General features: G+C 44.5%; 1 protein-coding gene across 1 annotated transcript; it reads right to left on the bottom strand.

Moving 5' to 3' along the window:
- Positions 1-1,997, bottom strand: LOC137089648 (zona pellucida sperm-binding protein 3-like). Its single transcript, XM_067453214.1, has 8 exons — positions 1,457-1,997; positions 1,146-1,264; positions 966-1,069; positions 711-888; positions 462-579; positions 296-378; positions 158-246; positions 1-86 (listed from the first exon to the last, which is right to left on the bottom strand). Exons 1-8 carry the CDS (start codon positions 1,976-1,978, stop codon positions 16-18), a joined length of 1,284 nt encoding a protein of 427 aa, XP_067309315.1. The 5' UTR covers positions 1,979-1,997; the 3' UTR covers positions 1-15.
- Between the last annotated feature and the right edge of the window lie 17,909 nt (positions 1,998-19,906).

Raw genomic sequence — 19,906 nt, 5'->3', positions numbered from 1 at the left:
GAATTGATGTCAGTTTTATTGAGGAACTTTCTTTTGCCCTTGAACCACCACAGGACCAAGTGTGGCCTTGCCTTCCCACTGAACACCTAGAGAGAAGAAACAAGTTAGAGCAATAAAAACATCATAAGCAACCTTAGAAATAGCAAGATATACTAACCTCCATAGGGAGCAGCAGCAATTCCACATGTTGAGTCACAGCAACCACAAACTTGCTCATTTCCATCAGCAGCAGGACAAAGAGACCACCTTCAACATAAGCAAAGTCAGCTTTAAAATAATATAAAGTGCAACGTACCCATTGGTGAAAGAACAGGATTTGTGCTGAGCGTCACTGGGTGCAGAAGCAATAGTTGCCTTCACAACACACGTTATGTAGATCTGCAAGGGATGACAGACAAGTCAGAAAACCAAAGCAGATGGGAAGAGAAGTTGAATTTACTCATGATATGCGTAGTACATACAGAAGGACTGGAGCTCTCCTGGAACATGAATGCCTCCAGCTGGATCTGGACCTTGTCAGCCTGGGACCGAGGCATGAAGCGGGAGCTGGAAGCTGTAGCCTTGGCATCCACAAAGCACCTGATGAGGTCAGCACAAAGAGAAACCCATGAATCAATTCAGAGTCAGATAATTTCTAGTTGGTTGACATTAGTGACAGTTTAAAAAGAGCAACTAAAACAGTCCTATAGCACCAAGGGCCATAACCTTACCCATGATTCTCAATGAAGGAATATCTCGGAAGGGAGTTCACATCAGGCACTTGAGTGGCCACACAGCTGTCCACAAACACACGCAGAGGCACATGATTGTACTGCCTCACAGATGCCTCAATGTTAATAACGCCACCCAGGAAATAAAGGTATGAAGGCCTCTGATTGGACCAATCATCTACAGATAAGAAAAGGGAACATTTTAGGCACAAATCACAAGGATAAAGAGTTATTTTATTAAAAACCTGTACCAACCCATCATGAGCTTCAGGGAGAACACCAAGGCTTCTTCACCAATCTCCGTTGAGGCATAAGGGACCCATGTTGGCCTCAAGGCATTACTGCTTACATTTTGAAGCCTGTGGTTCATTAAGGGACCCATTAAATGGTCTCCCAGTTGCACGAGAGGCAGTGAAAGGCAAAGAGGTCACTTACCTTTGATAGTGGCACTGAACACCAACAACTGCACCCTCAGTCCGGGTAATCGCAGTACTTGCAAGAGCCTCAGGGGTGTAGGTAAGAGAAAAGGTGTAGACAAGCTCATCCTCATTCATCTGGAAGAGATTGAAGTGGTTAAAACAAAAGGGTTACTCACAAAGATGATTGGGTGAACCATTAACCTTTAAGAAAGGTTTGTACCAGATACCCTGGCATTACAAAGACAACAGCCATGTGAACTGACACTCTTTGAGGATTGGAGATCCTCAACTAGAACAAACTGATTATGATTTAGGAGGAGTTCTTACCATCTGCACGCTGTTGCAGTCCTGTAACTCATACTCAAAGATGAGCACCTTAGACTGAGAGTCCTGACCAACAACAGGACATCCACCTAAAGACAGACCAGTTGGCTGGATCAAATGACCATTGCTAAACAAGTCCTGCTGGACCTCTACAAGGACCCGGTTCTCTCCACATTGAACCGCTACGCTGCTGGGAGTCACGGGTTGCCTCAACTGGAAGTTCACCGCCAACTCACTCTGCACCTCGGGAACGACAGGATACTTCCAATCCAAAGGCTTCAATGGACCCTGCAACAGCTGCTTCTCCTGAAGGCCAAAAGGGTCCTGTGCAAGGCCTCTGGAGGCAGAACCCAAAGAACTCTGAGCAACTTTCAAAGGGTTCCAGAGCCCTGGAGGAGAAAGGGCAGGATCTGATTTTGGCCCCATGCTTCTTGGACTTTGACTGTAGCTCAAACTTCCCCATGCATCAGGCAGATCAAATTCAACAATCACAGCCACCACTAAGACACCTTTTAGAAACTCCATCCTAGCAAACTTTAACACAAATGCCACAACACACACCAGTGCTTGACTTTGCCATTTTGTACATCTTTGAATGAAGGTGTCACCTCCCCTTTTAGTTTAATTGATTACCTTTGATTCTGCTCTGGACCTGTAGAGTGTATGCATCTCTGGGATCAACAGCTCTGCACACGTGAAACTCTTTCAAAGAGTTTCAAATTCACTTTTCACTGCAAAGTGCAAATTCACTTCTCCAGTGAAAATTGCACTTTGGTATGGCTGCGTTTACACTGGCACAAAAAAAAAATATATATATATATATATGATTATTTTTAAAAACACAGATATCAGTTACCAGTCATGAGTAAAGTGAATGTAAACCGGTGGGACAAAAAAAAGAAACAAAGTACATGGTCAAAAGATCAGTGTAAATGAAGCCATTTGTCTCTCTTCAACTAAAAACATATGCATTGGGTTAATTTACACAATGCCATTTTGTGTGCTTGAAAACACATTTTACCATTGTCTGTGTAAACAACAAAAACGTGAAATTTTGAAAACAGATGTCATATGTCTAGGTTCATCTTTGATTACTCCTTCAGGGTCGGTCAGAAATCGTGGAGTAATCTTTGATGACCAGCTGTCCTTCAAAGACCACATCTCGGTCATGCAGGTTTGCATTGCACAACATCAGGAAAATCAGACTGTTCCTTACAGAGCATGCAACACAGCTTCTTGTCCAAGCCCTGGTAATTTCTAGACTTGACTATTGCAATGCGCTTCTGGCTGGACTTGTGCAATCAAACCGCTGCAAATTATCCAGAACACTGCGGCACGTCTTGTATTCAATGAGCCCAAAATGGCTCATGTCACACCTCTATTCATCTCTCTGCATTGGCTACCACTCACTGCCCGGATCAAATTCAAAGCTCTGACTCTTGCTTATCGTTCTTCCACAAGCTCTGCACCTGCATACTTTGACTTACTCCTACGAGTCTACACCCCCAGCAGAAGCCTTTGCTCCACTAATGAGCGAAGGCTTGTGTTACCATCACAGAGAGGCATGAAATCCTTCTCCAGAACTTTTTCTTTCATTGTTCCTGGTTGGTGGAACGATCTTCCGTCCTCCATACGCACGACAGAATCACTCGCTTCATTCAAAAGACAGGTAAAATCTAATCTCTTCCATGAGCACTTAATTTTACATGTTTTTTGCTACTCTGAGCAGTATAAAAATCTTGGTATTTGAGCCACTTTTTGTGTTTCTTTGCCTCTTCTTGATGGATCACTTCCTGTACTCCTGAGTTGTAAGTCGCTTTGGATAAAAGTGTCTGCTAAATGCATAAATGTAAATGTAAATATCAATCAATCAATCAACTTTATTTATATAGCGCTTTTACAATCACGATTGTGTCAAAGCAGCTTCACAGTGTCAAACAGGATAATATTGCGACAAAATTAGATTTGGCTGTACAGTCGTACTGGAGAAAACAGTGATGTTATCAGCTTATTTTAATTTATCATATAGCGACAATGTTGGCAGATCAGTATTATAGTTTATAGAATTAAATAAGACCTAATTCATATATTTTATTTGTATAATAAGTTGAATAACTTTAATCATATTTTTAGTGTCCCCAACTGAGCAAGCCAAGCCAAAGGCGACAGTGGCAAGGAACCAAAACTCCATCGGGGCATGATGGAGAAAAATAAACCTTGGGAGAAACCATACTCAGTCGGGGTGCCAGTTCTCCTCTGGCCTATTAACACACATTGTAAGATTATTATTCTGGCAACCTTACAGGTCGGAAATCATATTAGATCGGATTATTCAAAATTTTCAGGGTATCACGGAAGAGACAGATTTATTTATTTATGCACATTAAATATGCACATTTCAGGTTTGGTGGGTGTTTCTTGACAAAGTTTCAGCGCCGACTACTGGCCTGGCATGCATAATACAGCCTGTTTAGTAATTTTTTGAGAGATCCATGTGAACGGGGATCAGTTTAACAAATATGCTGCATTCCACTCCATGCAAGTGCGTGTCTCTTTAAGACACGCACTTGCAAACTTCCCTAAGCACTTCCCTTCCACCCCACCACCATTTTGAAGTGCAACCCACTTTGTGAGGTGGACAAGGGAAGTTTATATGGAGAGACCCTTGCTCCCTTGATTTTGACCGATGGAGCGAGTCTACTTCATATGTACACTTCAGGCAGCTACATATACCACAATGCAATGTGATTGTGACATCACCGCATATCACGTTTAATTTACCCCACCACAAACAACTCTATGATATTTTTTAGGGGTGACCCCTAATAGTCGAAGATTCGATGCATCGATATGCAGGACCGGATTCGACCACTGATCTCATGGTCGAATCTTCGCGGGTGTTATGAAACGAAGATTATACCATTTTGGCAATATGGGTGTGCTCAATATTAGTGTTATAAAGACGTGTCGCAGCGCTGAGCGATCGCTCCTTTAAGGGCACTGAGCCGGACGTGCCGCGCCTTTAAAATTCGAACACATACACCGACGGCGGCATTCGACGCCTGTCCCGGCGATTAAATGTATATTTTCCTCAAATCATGAATGTACATACTGATTTCACCCTGTGCTACAAGATATGCTCATCGTGCAGCTCTTCTGTCAGAAGTCGATTCAAAATTGAACTTGCGCGTATGCCTGGTGTGAGATAAAGTTACCTCAGACAGGGCGCTGAGCTTCAGTCCGGTGTGCGACCCCCTTTAGGCATATAAACGCACTCAAAGTGTTCTTTTCCTCTCTAGGCAGGTATTTTTTTAGGTTTATTTATCAAAATGTTCTTTTATATATTTGTGTGATGTTCTGTGTTTTTGATCGCGGCTTTTAAATGTTATTAGAGAACGGTTAATTTACGAATGTGTAGTGTAGCCTAGTTTTGATCACTTTATTAAAAGTGGTGGCTTGTGCCGTGTGTAAAGTAAAATAAAAATAGTCTTGAAAAAAATAGTCTGACTAGTGTCCTGTCCTTCCCAACCCGTTTATACCATTTATTTTTTTCCGGTCTATGGTTTACACACACATAGATGATTCGACTATCGGTCGACCATAGAGAGATTTGAAAATTCTGATTCCAATGTGTAAATCCTTAGTCGGGGACACCCCTAATATTTTTAAAAACATTTAAAACAACCCAAAGACACCTATATACATATATAATGCTGCTTTAAACAATTTCGTGAAGGACAAAATAAATAAATAAATCAACTCGATAGTGGATTCCAAGTGATCAAGGGCTTTGGGCATTCCAGTTCAGTCCATTGCTAATATTCCGCCAGTAGTGGACACTCATGCAACGTAAGCAAAGATGCACATCCGAGTGATCAAGACGAAGGGAAGTTAGCGAGTGAAGGGCATAATACAAACTAACTGGAACGCAGCAATAGACTGTAAAAAAAATATGGACGTAGTGTCTGTGACGTCACCCATAGGATTCTGAAGAGCAGTTTTGAAGTGTAAAGTAGAGACGACCTGACTGTTGACTTCTTGCCAGCTTGACACTCCCGGATAACAGAAAACGGGCAACAGAAGCGGAAACAAAAGCGGAACGTGGGCTGGGCTGAGCTGAGGTGACGTGATGACTAACAGACAGCAGACAAACGAAAACCAAACTGTCCCTCAAAGTGGCCACGGCCTTAATTTTGCAGAACTTTAAGGCTTTATATAATGTAAACAAATGAGTTATACAAAAATCCACCCCCATTGTCATGAAGGGGAAAAATTGATATATAGACCAAAACCACAAATTTTACCAGGCTGTAAACATGTTTTTTTCTGCTGTAAAGTTGGATATTTTAACATGGAGCCCAATGAGACTCTTCTGGAGCCTTTCCCTAGCAGCCAGTTGATGAATTGCAGTTTAAGTCACTTCCGTACTGGCGTCAAGAGAAACTGGGGAGGTTGCCGCTTGGTTAAACATTGTCATGTACCCTAAGGGTCATATGCACACACACACACACACACACACACACACACACACACACACACACACACACACACACACAAAATATACATGGAAAAACAGTAATATTGTAAAATATTATTACAATTTAAAATAATGTTTTTTATATATATATATATATATATATATATATATATATATATATATATATATATATATATATAATGTTATATATATATATATATATATATATATATATATATATATATATATATATATATATATATATATATATATATATATATATATTAATACACCTAGAGATAATTTATTTCTGTGATGCAAAGCTACATTTTTATCAACCATTACTCAAGTCTTAGGTCTTACAAGATCCTTCACAAATCTTTCTAGTGGTGGCAGTCACAGTGATTTCAAAACTGGAAGAGGATAGTCAAAATCCTTACAATAATAATTTTTTTAATGTAAATAATTCTACTAAAATTGTCCGTTGAAGTGACTACAAGCAGTGTTTAACTTTATTCCCAATGGTATGGTTGGTGCACAGTTCCATAAAGAGTGTTCATGTTCTGTTGTATTCCAGTAGTTCAGCTGGTAGAGAGTGACACCAAGGTTGTGGAGAAGATTTACAGTGGAGACAGATTAAAATGTGTCCCTTATTTGCAATAATGTTGCTTTGGATAAAAGCACCTGCAAAATGAATACATGTAAATTATTTGCTTCTTGATATTGTTGTATACTGTAGTTTAACCTAATGACATTGCTTTCTGACTGAACACACTTTTTATGTCTTAAAGTAACAAAAGAAGGTGAATGGGGAAGTCTTTGTTTTTAAGTCATTTAGTTTCCTCTCACTCCAGGGAAAACCTATGGTAATTCAGAGCGCATTGAGGGAGTTTTTCATTTAGACTTCTTTTGTTAAAATCTTTCAAACATAACTGCCCCCTGCCCCATGGTCTTAATAACTAGCTGGCTAATTTAAAAGGAATAGTTGACCCAAAAATTATTTATTCATCCTCATGTTATTCCAAACCCAAATGATTTTCCTTCAACCCTTCGCCTGTTACCACATCCTACCCAAAGGGGGAGGTTAGTATGTGGAAAATACATCCTATAGATTCTCCATAGGGACGAGTCCCTGTAGTGGGCTCCACTTGACGAGCGGGAGACATGTGATTGAGCGAGCTAGCAAGGGGACGGACCTCATATACCGCAATAGTGCATAAAATGATGGAGAAGAGTGGCCCAGGCTTCACCATTCAAGGGAAACTCCAACTAGACCTAAAAAGAGCACGCACGTTCGCCAGAGCCGATGTGGTTGCGGTACCCCTAGTGGAGTGAGTTAGCAGTACTAATGTGCAAAATACACCCTGGGACTGATAAGTAAGTGAAATGGCATCCGAAATTCAGTGGGCCATTCTTTGTTTTGAGACAACCTTCCTCTCTTGCTGACCTCTAAAGCAGACAAATAACTGTTCAGATCATCTGAAGCAATGCGGCTGGTCCAGATATGTGCACAGAGCACGGACTGAGAGGGCTGGGTCGCCCTCATCACAGCTTACAAGATCACCATGTGGTCCCGGAAAGGAGTCATGTAGAATTTAAACCTCTGATTTAACCTCTCAGGAAAGAGGTTCATGGTTAGTTGCTATAGTCTCTGAAAGTGTAGGCCATGTACACTTTCAGAGTGGAGGCCGACATGTGCCTGTTCAGGCCCTGCTGAAGAAAGGAAAACACACACCCAATGGCACATCTCCATGGGTCTTCACTTCGGGAAGCACACCATCTAGTGAAGAGGCTCAACTTGCCTAGTAGAGGGGATCCTTCCTGCGCTGGTGATAGGCCTCTGAATTTCTTTACATCCTGTCCAGGGACCAGATGTGGAAGTTTCAGAGATCTGGGCGTGAGTGCCAGATTGTGCCCTGCTCCTACCACAGGGAATATCAGAGTGGATATTGGGAGGATTCCTGGGAGGTGAACAGGTCTGCCTGTGCTTCCCCCAAACTGACTCCATATCAGCTGGACCACCTGATGGAACAGGCCAGGATTTGACTGCTTCAAACTTCCTATCGTCCATCTTGATACCTTCAGATACCTTGATACCTCCTGAGTATGAAACCAAGGAACTAGGTGAAGCTGTGGTTAAACAAACCCTTTTCAGCTTTTAGGTTGAGATTCCCATCACATTCCCGAGCACAAGCTGAATGTAATGGTGATGTTTGGCCTCATTCTGGGAGTACACTAGGATGTCATCAATATAGACCAGGAATAAATGGTCGAGGTACTCTCGTTCATGATACCTTGGAACATGGAAGGAGACATCTACTAACCCATACAGCATGACTCAGTATTTGTAGTGGACTGTAGTTTAACAAAGGCGGATTCCCATTCACACCTACTCCGGATCCAGGTCAGATTGTAGGCGCTGAATTACTTGACTATGATTTTGTTGAGAGATCTGTTGTCAATGCCAGGCTGCAAGCCTCCATCCTTTTTGGCAATAAAAAAGAAGCTTAGTGCATCAGGGCATGTTGAAGGACAGATAGCATTGTTTAAGAGCCTCAGCCACATACTCCTCCATGGTTTGCTGTTCAGGTATAGAAAGGAGATAGATCTTTCCTCTGGGCACTGGTTCACCAGGAATGAGGTCAATGGCACAGCCCCATGGTCTTAGGAGGGTAGCTGAGAGACTTGTCTTTGGCAGAAGGCTTTTCATTTTTAATTCAATTGACATTTCTTTGTATAGTGCCTTTTACAATACATAGTTTAAAAGCAGGTTTACAGAAAATGCATGTCAACTTTACAATTTAGAGTGATCTGTTATCAGAGGTGACTGTGTCCAAGTTGTGTATTTTATAAATGTACATTAGATTTCTGATTAGATACAAAGCACACAGTTGGCTAACAATGTATTAATAATCAATATAAAAATAAATGAAGGCACTGGCAATGGGCTATGTAAAATAAGAATAAATGTTGTTAACAATGATTAGGGTATATAGAAATTAAGCGTGTTGATGCAGAGCTGCGTAATCTGAAGTCCTTGCAGGAGTTTACATTTACATTTACATTTATGCATTTGGCAGACGCTTTTATCCAAAGCGACTTACATTGCATTCAAGGTACACATTTTTAAAAATATTATTGTCAGTTCTTGCTTTCCCTGGGAATTGAACCCATGACCTTGGCATTGCTAGCGCCATGCTCTACTGGTTGAGCTACAGGATAGATGGAGTCTTTTCACAGGTGATGGTCATCTGAAGTCTTCATTAAAGGCTGCATCCAGATTGGAGCTGATACTCTCTAGTTAGCTCGGGATGGGCACCCCGAGATAAAACAAAACAGGAAAATAATTAGCGTAGCTGCTGTTCAAAGCATTGAGCAAAGACAATCATGTGCACTGATATAACAGGAGTGCAAGGTTATGAGATGCATTATGTGAATGCTTGGCTAAAGAGGTCTGTTTTAATCTAGATTTAAACTTGGAGAATGATTCTGAGCCCGGACATTATCAGGAAGGCAATTCAGTTTAGGTGCCAAATATGAAAATGTTAAAGGGTTACTGCAGCGATTAGCATATGGCTTTGTATCAGTAGAAACCCTGGAGTATATTCAAATGATCATGCTTCCCCCCCTCATATTCTCCTGAGACAAGAGATTTATGCCTTTTATTTCTGAAAAACAAATCCTCCAATTACGCAAATATCGTCAATTTGCATCATCAGAGGATTTTTTGACCAGAGGCTAAAGACTACAGCCAGTAGAGGGAGCTATTTCCACATGTTTTCAACCCGCGCATGGGGGGTGGGATCGCATATTTACAGCACTCAGCTCGGACAGCTGCAGGCATTCATGTAAAGCAGTGTGGAGCAAAGTAAGTATTTCAACTTCTCAAATTAATTATTATGAAAGTTAAGCTTCCAAAGGCATGAACTGAAAACGCGCCAGAATGAACACGTGCTGTGAATGTATGCCGCAGACTCAATTAGCTCACATCACAAGAGCTCATTCAGCTCATTCATCACAATGAATGTAATCTGACTCCTGCAAAGTTTGTGCCATGATACTCGCTCAGCAGCTAAATCACATTATATTGAACAGACATGTTCAGTTTTTATTTGTAGTGTCTGTTCTCTAACTGAACTGATTTTATGAAAATGAATGTGGTGGGCAAATGATCCAGTGATTCAGTAGTTATGGCTTTGGGAGTGGACTCATAGGGCAGCGAAGCAAGCTGCATTCTGGGAATTGGTGTCTTTTATCCCCATGAGACAAAAATACATTTTATGGCTTTTCTCAGCCTAGAAGGCACCAAATTCAAAAATAATTTCACATTTCTACTACATTAATGAACCAGTTTAAATACAGATTCATCTTTCCAGCAATGAAGTATTCATCTTTAACAATGTATTAATTTAAACAATGTTGTAACAAGTTCGATAGAGTAAGGAAGGAAGAGGACACGGGGGTCGGCAGGACTGTTGATGCTTTTTATTTTCAAACTCAATTTCAACGTGCACACTTCAGTGTGTGTCTCTTTTCTCATATGCTCAGTCTCAGTTTCACTTCCGGGTCACGCACTTCCGGGTTCCGGATAACTCAGGGTCTCGCATCAACAGTCCGTCTCTCTCTCTCTTTGGTCTCCGGTTCCGCTGGTGTTTTATCCCGTCTCCGCGCTCATTACTAGAACAAGAGACAGGTGTTATTAATCTGCGTCCAACCCACTCACTTACCGCTCGTCCCGCGGCCCTCTCTCCCGCTGCAGACCTCGCTGAACCACGCCCCCCTTGCCACATACCCCCACCGCCCGACTCAGGCCGGGGAGCCGTCCGGCCTGCAGCCCCCCCCCCCCCCCATTTCTGGAGAGGAAATCGGCCACAGCCATCTGAGCACCCGGCCTGTGGACCACCTTGAACTTAAACGGCTGAAGAGCCAGATACCAACGGGTGATCCGCGCGTTGGTATCCTTCATGCGGTGGAGCCATTGGAGAGGAGCGTGGTCCGAACAGAGAGTGAACTCCCGCCCCAGGAGGTAATAGCGGAGAGTGAGAACGGCCCATCTGATGGCCAAACACTCCTTTTCTATGGTGCTGTACTTAGCTTCCCTCTTGGAGAGCTTACGGCTAATGTACAGCACCGGCCGCTCTCCCCCCTCCACCTCCTGGGCCAGGACTGCGCCCAGCCCCCTGTCCGACGCGTCAGTCTGCAACAAGAAAGGGAGAGAAAAGTCAGGGGAGTGTAACAGCGGCCCGCCACATAGAGCAGCCTTTACTTGGGTAAAAGCCTGTTGACACGGCTCCGTCCACTGGACCGTATCTGGTAGCCCCTTTCTAGTAAGATCAGTCAAAGGGCTGGTGAGGTCCGAATAATTTGGTATAAACCGTCTATAATATCCCGCCAGCCCCAAGAACTGTCTTACCTCCTTTTTGGTCTTGGGCCTCGGACAGGTTGCAATTGCGGCAGTCTTATCAATTTGGGGACGCACCTGTCCATGACCCAAGTGGAAGCCCAGATACCTTACTTCCACCCGCCCAATCGCACACTTCTTCGGATTGGCCGTGAGCCCCGCTCTCCTCAGCGACCTCAGGACCGCCCTCACATGCTGCATATGCCGCTGCCAATCGTGACTATAAATCACTATGTCATCTAGGTACGCAGCAGCATATGCAGCATGGGGACGCAAAATCCTATCCATGAGCCGCTGGAAGGTTGCGGGCGCCCCGAACAAGCCGAAAGGAAGCGTGACAAATTGGTGTAATCCAAACGGCGTGGTGAAAGCTGTTTTTTCTTTGGACAATGGAGACAAGGGGATCTGCCAATAGCCCTTTGTTAAGTCCAGTGTCGAATAAAATCGAGCCGTGCCTAACCGATCAAGCAACTCGTCAACCCGTGGCATTGGATACGCGTCGAACTTCGACACAGCGTTCACCTTGCGGTAGTCCACACAGAACCTGACCGAGCCGTCTGTTTTGGGGACCAAAACTATCGGGCTCGCCCAGTCACTGTTGGACTCCTCGATTACTCCCATGTCGAGCATTGCGCCTAATTCGTCCTGAACTACTTTTTTCTTGTGTTCAGGCAAGCGATACGGCCGGCTGCGAACTACCACGCCCGGCTCGGTCTCGATATGGTGCTGAATCAAGTCGGTACGTCCCGGTAGGGGCGAGAACACGTCAGCGAACTCCGCCTGCAATTTCGACAAATCAGCGAGTTGTAACAGTGAGAGGTGATCTCCCCCCGGGGCCAACGCGACTGATTGCGCTTTAATGCTCGCCTCTGGCCCGAGATCATCCTCTCCCCCGATCACCGTTGCCAACAACCCCGATTCCACCTCATTCCATTTTTTGAGCAGATTGAGGTGGTATATTTGACGTGCCCCATTCCTATCGGATCGTATCACTTCATAATCGAGCTCTCCTATCTGCCGTGCGACCTCAAACGGCCCCTGCCACTTTGACATTAATTTTGAGCTCGACGTTGGGAGTAGAACGAGCACTTTCTCTCCCGGTGTGAATTTGCGTAGTTTAGTACCCCTGTTATATGACCGGCTCTGGCGGTCCTGGGCTTGCAACAAATTCTCCCTAGATAGCCGCCCCAATGTGTGGAGTTTTGTTCGCAAGTCCATGACGTACTGAATTTCGTTTTTGGCCAACGAAGGCCCCTCCTCCCAAGTTTCTCGTAGGACGTCCAGCACCCCCCGTGGCTGTCGCCCGTAGAGAAGCTCGAAGGGGGAAAACCCCGTGGAGGCTTGCGGGACCTCGCGCACAGCAAATAAGAGGGGTTCCAACCACCGATCCCAATTTTTGGCGTCTTCCTGTACGAATTTACGGATCATGGATTTAAGAGTGCGATTAAATCGTTCGACCAAGCCGTCTGTTTGTGGGTGATAGACGCTGGTGCGAATGGATTTAATGCCCAATAATCCATACAATTCGCTTAACGTGCGTGACATAAACGCCGTGCCTTGATCAGTGAGGATTTCTTTTGGAATCCCCACCCGGGAGATTAAACGAAACAGTGCGTCCGCAACACTCTTCGCCGAGATGCTGCGGAGAGCCACTGCTTCCGGATATCGTGTTGCGTAGTCCACGATAACTAGCGCAAAACGATGTCCGCGTGCGGATCGCTCTAATGGCCCGATGAGGTCCATCGCAATTCTCTCGAAGGGGACCTGCATTAATGGTAGGGGGCGCAATGGCGCTTTTGGGGCGGCCAGTGGGTTCACCAACTGACATTCAGGACAAGACGCGCACCACCTGCGCACATTGTCATGAATGCCTGGCCAAAAAAATCGGGTCATTAAACGATTCAGCGTGGCCGCCTGTCCCAGGTGGCCCGCCATCGGGTTAGAGTGAGCCGCCTGGAAAAGCATTTCCCGGCGGCTCTTTGGTACTAACAACTGGGTTGTATCCATTTTTGTCTGAGCGTCTTGGGTCACTCGATACAACCTATCCTTAATTATGGCAAAATAAGGATACGTGACAGGCAATGCGGGTTGGAGGGACTGACCGTCGATAGTGCGGACCTGTTGGAAAGCATGTTTCAGAGTCTCATCTTGAGACTGCTCCAGAGGGAAGTCATCGCGGTCCGAGAGAATCAGTCTCTCCACCCCGCTCGGTTCCTCTGAAGCAGTTCCCAAGGGTCCCGTATCAGTCTTGCCAACCTGCACTCGCACCGCCCCGTTCCTAGCCTTGTTTCCCCAAGCGGCATCCGCGCATAACGACCCCAATAACGCCGAAAAGGCGGGCCAATTCGTCCCCAGAATTAGCGGATGCCGGAGGTGGGGACTAACCGCCACCTCAACACTATGCTTTTTCCCCCTAAACTGTATCGTGACTGGGACAACCGGATATTCCACCACATCCCCGTGCACACACCACACCTTAACCATGCGGCTTGTATCCAATGCCCCAGGCTGCATCAGGCTTTGATGGATCGAGGTTTGGTTACATCCTGAATCCACCAAGGCCTGATATGTACCCCCCTTGATACTTACAGGAATTTGGTACTCTCCTGCTTGATCGGGGGTGGTCCGCTGGACGTCCGGGATCCGGATCATTGTTCTGATGTCCATCATCAGACACCGGTCCACAAAATGATCCGGATCGCCGCACCGCCAGCAGGCCAGCCCAGGCCTACCCGCCGCCCCGGCGGCGGGGAGTGGGTTGGAGGCTGAGCGCGGAAAGGGGGCGGAACCGGATCCAATGTCACTACCCATCCCCAGCGGCCCCGCCCCCCTGGGCGGGACCCGCGAACTCCCAGACGGTCCAGGGCCCATCCCACCCCGGCCTCTGGGGGGGACGCGAGGAGGGCCTGGAGGGCGGGACCTGGGGAGAGGGACAGGTCGAGAGAGAGAGAGAGAAGGGGGAGAGAGAGAGGGAGAAGTTAGTGGGGGTTCGCCGACCCCCGGGCACGCCACCAGATGGTCCTCCGCCAAGTTGATGGCCGTCTCCAGCGACGTGGGCCGGTGGCACTGGACCCACTCGGTGGTCTTCCTGGGGAGCCGAGTGATAAACTGCTCCAGCACCACCAGATCGACAACATGGTCCACGTCGCTGCCGCCGGCCAGAAGCCATCTGCGGCACTCGTCCCGGAGCTGTTGGGCCAAGGCGAAGGGTCGACCGGACTCACCCCACTCCAGGGAACGGAAACGCTGGCGGTGTTGCTCGGGGGTCCGGCCGACCCGCTGAAGTATGGCCCTCTTTAGATCGTCGTAGTCCAGGAGGTTCGCGACCGGTAGCTGTTGTGCGGCCGCCTGGGCTTCGCCGGATAGCAGGGGGATGAGGCGCACCGGCCACTGTGCCCGGGGCCACCCGCAGGCCTCCGCGGCCTTCTGGAACAAATCGACGAAGGCCTCCGGGTCGTCTTCCGGCCCCATTTTCTGTAGGGGCACGTGCACCGGTGCGCTGGCCCGCCCAGCGGCCTCGGCGCGAACCTCCCGGTCCATCCAGCTCCGGAACCGCTCGCGGTCCTCTTGCTGGCCTTGGACGATCGCCTCGAAGCGGCGCTCCTGTTCAGTCCGAAGGTCCAGCAATGCCTGATGGTGTTCCTGGTGGAGGACCGCGAGGGAGTTGATGACATCCGCAAATGGCGAGGCGGAGGGCGTTGTCATGGCGGCGGTGCTGTCCTGCTTCCTTCCCGGGTTTCGGCACCAGTGTAACAAGTTCGATAGAGTAAGGAAGGAAGAGGACACGGGGGTCGGCAGGACTGTTGATGCTTTTTATTTTCAAACTCAATTTCAACGTGCACACTTCAGTGTGTGTCTCTTTTCTCATATGCTCAGTCTCAGTTTCACTTCCGGGTCACGCACTTCCGGGTTCCGGATAACGCAGGGTCTCGCATCAACAGTCCGTCTCTCTCTCTCTTTGGTCTCCGGTTCCGCTGGTGTTTTATCCCGTCTCCGCGCTCATTACTAGAACAAGAGACAGGTGTTATTAATCTGCGTCCAACCCACTCACTTACCGCTCGTCCCGCGGCCCTCTCTCCCGCTGCAGACCTCGCTGAACCACGCCCCCCTTGCCACAAATGTATTAATTTAAGACTTGTTTAATGATGAATACATGTTGTTAACCCTTAAATGCATACTTCGGGTCTTTAGCGACCAGGGACGTTATTCACTACCTTCCTCCTCATTCATTTTTTAAAGTTAGACATCACCCTTAGTATTTTTCAATAAATCAATTTAAACAATATAACAACAAAAATTGAATGCCTGTTTTTCCACTATTTTTTTGTCAAAATTATATAGGGTCACTAACAACCCTATATAATATTCTGTATAGGGTGACCATGCTTGATATGCAATGATGAAGTGACGTTTTACTCATCATTACAGGAAACACAACTATAATCTAATCTAATAATTATAATCTGCAAAATTTGAAATGGCCCAGCGATTCACAGCAGATTAAGTACTGAACGTATTCAAGTACAAACCCGATTCCAAAAACGTTGGGACACTGTACAAAATGTCATGCTAAATCCTGGCTAATTTTGGATTTCATGAGAGCTACATATTCCAAAAAAGAGACCGCTGGAGGACCATTTTACAATTTATTAGGTCAGTTTGCAACATGATTGGGTATAAAAGAGCTTCTCAGAGTGGCAGTGTCTCTCAGAAGTCAAGATGGGCAGATGATCACCAATTCCCCCAAAACTGCATACAAATAGTGGAGCAATATCAGAAATTAGTTTCTCAGAGAAAAATTGCAAAGAGTTTGTAGTTATCATCATCTACAGTACATAATATTATCCAAAGATTCAGATAATCTAGAACAATCTCTGTGCAAAGGGTCAAGGCCGGAAAACCATACTTGATGCCACATCACATACAGGAATGCTACTGTAATGGAAATCACAACATGGGCTCAGGAATACTACCAGAAAACTTGTCAGTAAACAAAATCCACCGTGCCATTTGCTGTTGCTGGCTAAAACTCTATAGGTCAAAAAAGACGCCATACCTAAACATGATCCAGAAGCGCAGCTATTTTCTGTGGGCCAATGCTCATTTATAATGGACTGTGGCAAAGTGAAAAACTGTTCTGTGGTCAGATTAATACAAATGTGAAGTTCTTTTTGAAAACCTGGGACGCCATGTCATCCAGACTTAAAAGGAAAAGGACAGCCCAAGTTGTTATAGCCGCTCAGTTCAGAAACCTGCATCTCTGATGGTATGGGGTTGTATGAGTGTGTGCGGCATAGGCAGCTTACACATCTGGAAAAACACCATTAATGTTGAAAGGTATATCCAAGTTCTAGAACAACATATGCTCCCATCCATATGTCATCTCTTTCAGGGAAGACCTTGCATTTTCCAGCATGACAATGCCAAACCACATACTGCATCAATTAAAACATCATGGCTGCGTAGAAGAAGGATCCGGGTACTGAAATAACCCGCCTGCAATCCAGATCTTTCACCCATAGAAAACATTTGGCGCATCATAAAGAGGAAGATGCGACAAAGAAGACCTAAGACAGTTGAGCAACTAGAAGCCTGTACTGTATTCACAGTTTGTACAGTGTCCCAACTTTTTTGGAATCAGGTTTTTATTAGTGTCACTGTAACTTGATGATGGATCTGGTCAAGAAGTTGTCTGTGATCAAAATATTGATTTTGACAACGTTGAAAATGAGTTTTGAGAATATGTGTGAGATCGTGAATATGAGCCAGAAGCTGACTGAACTGGAAAAAGAGCTCTGACGAGGACAGTGATGATGGTGTAAAACATCGGTTCAAACTTAACCCTTCCAAGCTTCAAAAGGTAATGAAATGTGCCTTATTTTATTTTTTCTGTAATTGTTACTCTAATATCAGGAGTTGTATAAATTATCGCGACAGGTAAAGTAATAACCCTTTTAGATATAGATCCGAGTCGCTAAAGACCCAAATATGTAAGAATGTTTGGCGAAACAGTCATGCATTTAAGGGTTAACAATAATTGGGATATATAGAGAAATTTAGCATTGGTGCATGTTGATTCAGAGTTGCGTCATCTGAAATCCTTGCAGGAGTTAATGTCATCTCTTCACATGTGTTGGCCATCTGAAGTCTTCATAAGTGTCTGGATCCAAACTGGAGCAGCTGCATTTTGGACTAATTGCAGCTTGTTTATTGAGGATACAGGACAACCACCTAATAATGCATTACAGAAATCTAGTCTAGTATAACATAGCAGAAACTTGGAGGAACGGGAAGCATGTTGCATGGTAGGTGGAGCCCCACTTCAGGATGTCTCTGTTGCTCCAGGAAATCACAATTAAGGTTATGCTAGACAAACAAGGGGTGCCCTAGAACCACATAAGTAGTGGAGTTAAAGTGGACCAACAAATTATTTGATAATACCCAATAGTTTGCTGATTATAGATTGAATTCAGATGAACAGGGTTCTTTCTTGAGCTTCTACTTGAGCATCTGGAATCAACAGCTGAATCTAGAGTCATGGTATTTTGTAGGCCGTGAGTTGCAATGGCAACATTGAATTTAGCCTGTGATGATAAACGCTAAACAATGCTTGTTCAGTCCATCCTCTAGCACGAGCTAAAGTTTTGAACTTGGGAGGATAGGTATATCATAATTTCCTTGACAAAATGGTTAAATTTAGCCTGACAAGCCAGACCCACATCAAGATGTTTGGTCTGGAAACTCAGCATTGACAGGGCTCAATCCGAGGGGCGGGATAAATGGTTGTCTTTCAAACTCCCTCTGCATGCGATAGGATACGGTACACAACTAACCAGAGCAACGAAGGTAAAGCAAAGCTTGTTGATAGATTAAACATTCGGCGTATCCGGTCGGCAAAACTCAGAACACATCTTCCCTTTATAAGAATGACTTCAGTGCCGTTCTTTGTTCTTTTCTCAGAGAAAAGCTTAACTCCAACTCAGCCGTCGTCATTATGGCCCCACCCACTGACTCTATACACGATGTGATTGGCCCGGCAAGAGTTAGGGGAATACAGCTCAGAAGGATATTGAGAGTTGCTAGACAACACTCGCGGGCAGATTAGATTTGCTGCCACTAAAATGCGCCTAGATTTCTAGGCTAGGTTAAATTAGCAGCGTAGGCAAATATGCAGCAAATATCTAAATTAACATTTAATTGTAACATTTAATTAACATTTAACTGTGCTATGAGTAAGGACCATTTCTGTTGTGTTGCACTACCTATGATGATATACCTGATTATCCTCCTAAGTTCAAAACTTTAGCTCGTGCTAGAAGATGGATTGAACCAGCACTGTTTACTGTTTATCATCACAGGCTTAATTTAGTTTTGCGGTTGCAACTCACAGCCTACAAAAATACATGTTCCGATGTGTTGTGAACTTATATTTGCTTTTTAAATTTTGTTGTGTTGGTGCTTGATTTCATTGTTGTGTGGCTTGATTTTATTGTTGTGGCTTGTTTCCGTTGTGTTGTGGCTTGATTTTGTTGTGTTGCAGCTTGATTTTGTTGTGTTGCAGCTTATTTTCATTGTGTTGTTTCTTGATTTCATTGTGTTGTGTCTTGTTTCCATTGTGTTGTGTCTGGTTTCCGTTGTATTGCTGCTTGTTTCCATTGTGTCGAGGCTTTATTTATTTGTGTTGTGTCTTGTTTCCATTGTGTTGTGTCTGGTTTCCGTTGTGTTGCGGCTATTTTCCATTGTGTTGCGGCTTCATTTATTTGTGGTGTGTCTTGTTTCCATTGTGTTTTGTCTTGTTTCTGTTGTGTTGTGTCTTGTTTACGTTGTGTTGTGGCTTGTTTTCATTGTGTTGCGCTTGTTTCCATTGTGAAAAATGTATGCTTTTCAAATTTTGTTGTGTTGTGCACTAATCATCCCCCAATAAACCCCCAAAAACTCACAGAGAAGTAGGAGAATATCCAGTCAACAAACCATAAAGAGAGAACTCTATAGCACTGCACTTGATCCAGGATGCAATGACTAGACACTTATTTCATAACATCCTCATTATGCATGGAAGCAAAGATGAGATGAATGAATGAATTAATGAATTAATTAATGAGGCATTTATATAGCGCTTTCATATGTACTACTGTACATCCAAAGCGCTTTACACTCATGTCAAGGATCTCTCCTCAACCATCACCAGTGTGCAGCATCCACTTGGATGATGAAATGCAGTACTTGGAGGATGAAAAAACTGCCAGTGAGAGAAAAGCTAAAAACCTGCTACAAGAAATGACAAATGTCAACACATTGTTATTATTATTCAACTACAGCAACAACAACAAAGAAAGAAAGAAAGAAAGAAAGAAAGAAAGAAAGAAAGAAAGAAAGAAAGAAAGAAAGAAAGAAAGAAAGAAAGAAAGAAAAAGGATTAACTATGGCTGATGATACACCAGGTCATGCAAAAAAAAAAGGGCGCGGTGCAACAGAATTCCTTATCACAAATGTCAATGATAAATCTATATGTGAAGTTAATAAACGTAATTTCGGGAGGAATACGTCCATCTAATCTTTCAATTAATACCAAGGT

The sequence above is a fragment of the Pseudorasbora parva genome, chromosome 9, assembly GCF_024679245.1.
Source record: "Pseudorasbora parva isolate DD20220531a chromosome 9, ASM2467924v1, whole genome shotgun sequence".
NCBI lineage: Eukaryota > Metazoa > Chordata > Actinopteri > Cypriniformes > Gobionidae > Pseudorasbora > Pseudorasbora parva.
This window is presented reverse-complemented; position numbering and strand designations above follow the sequence as displayed.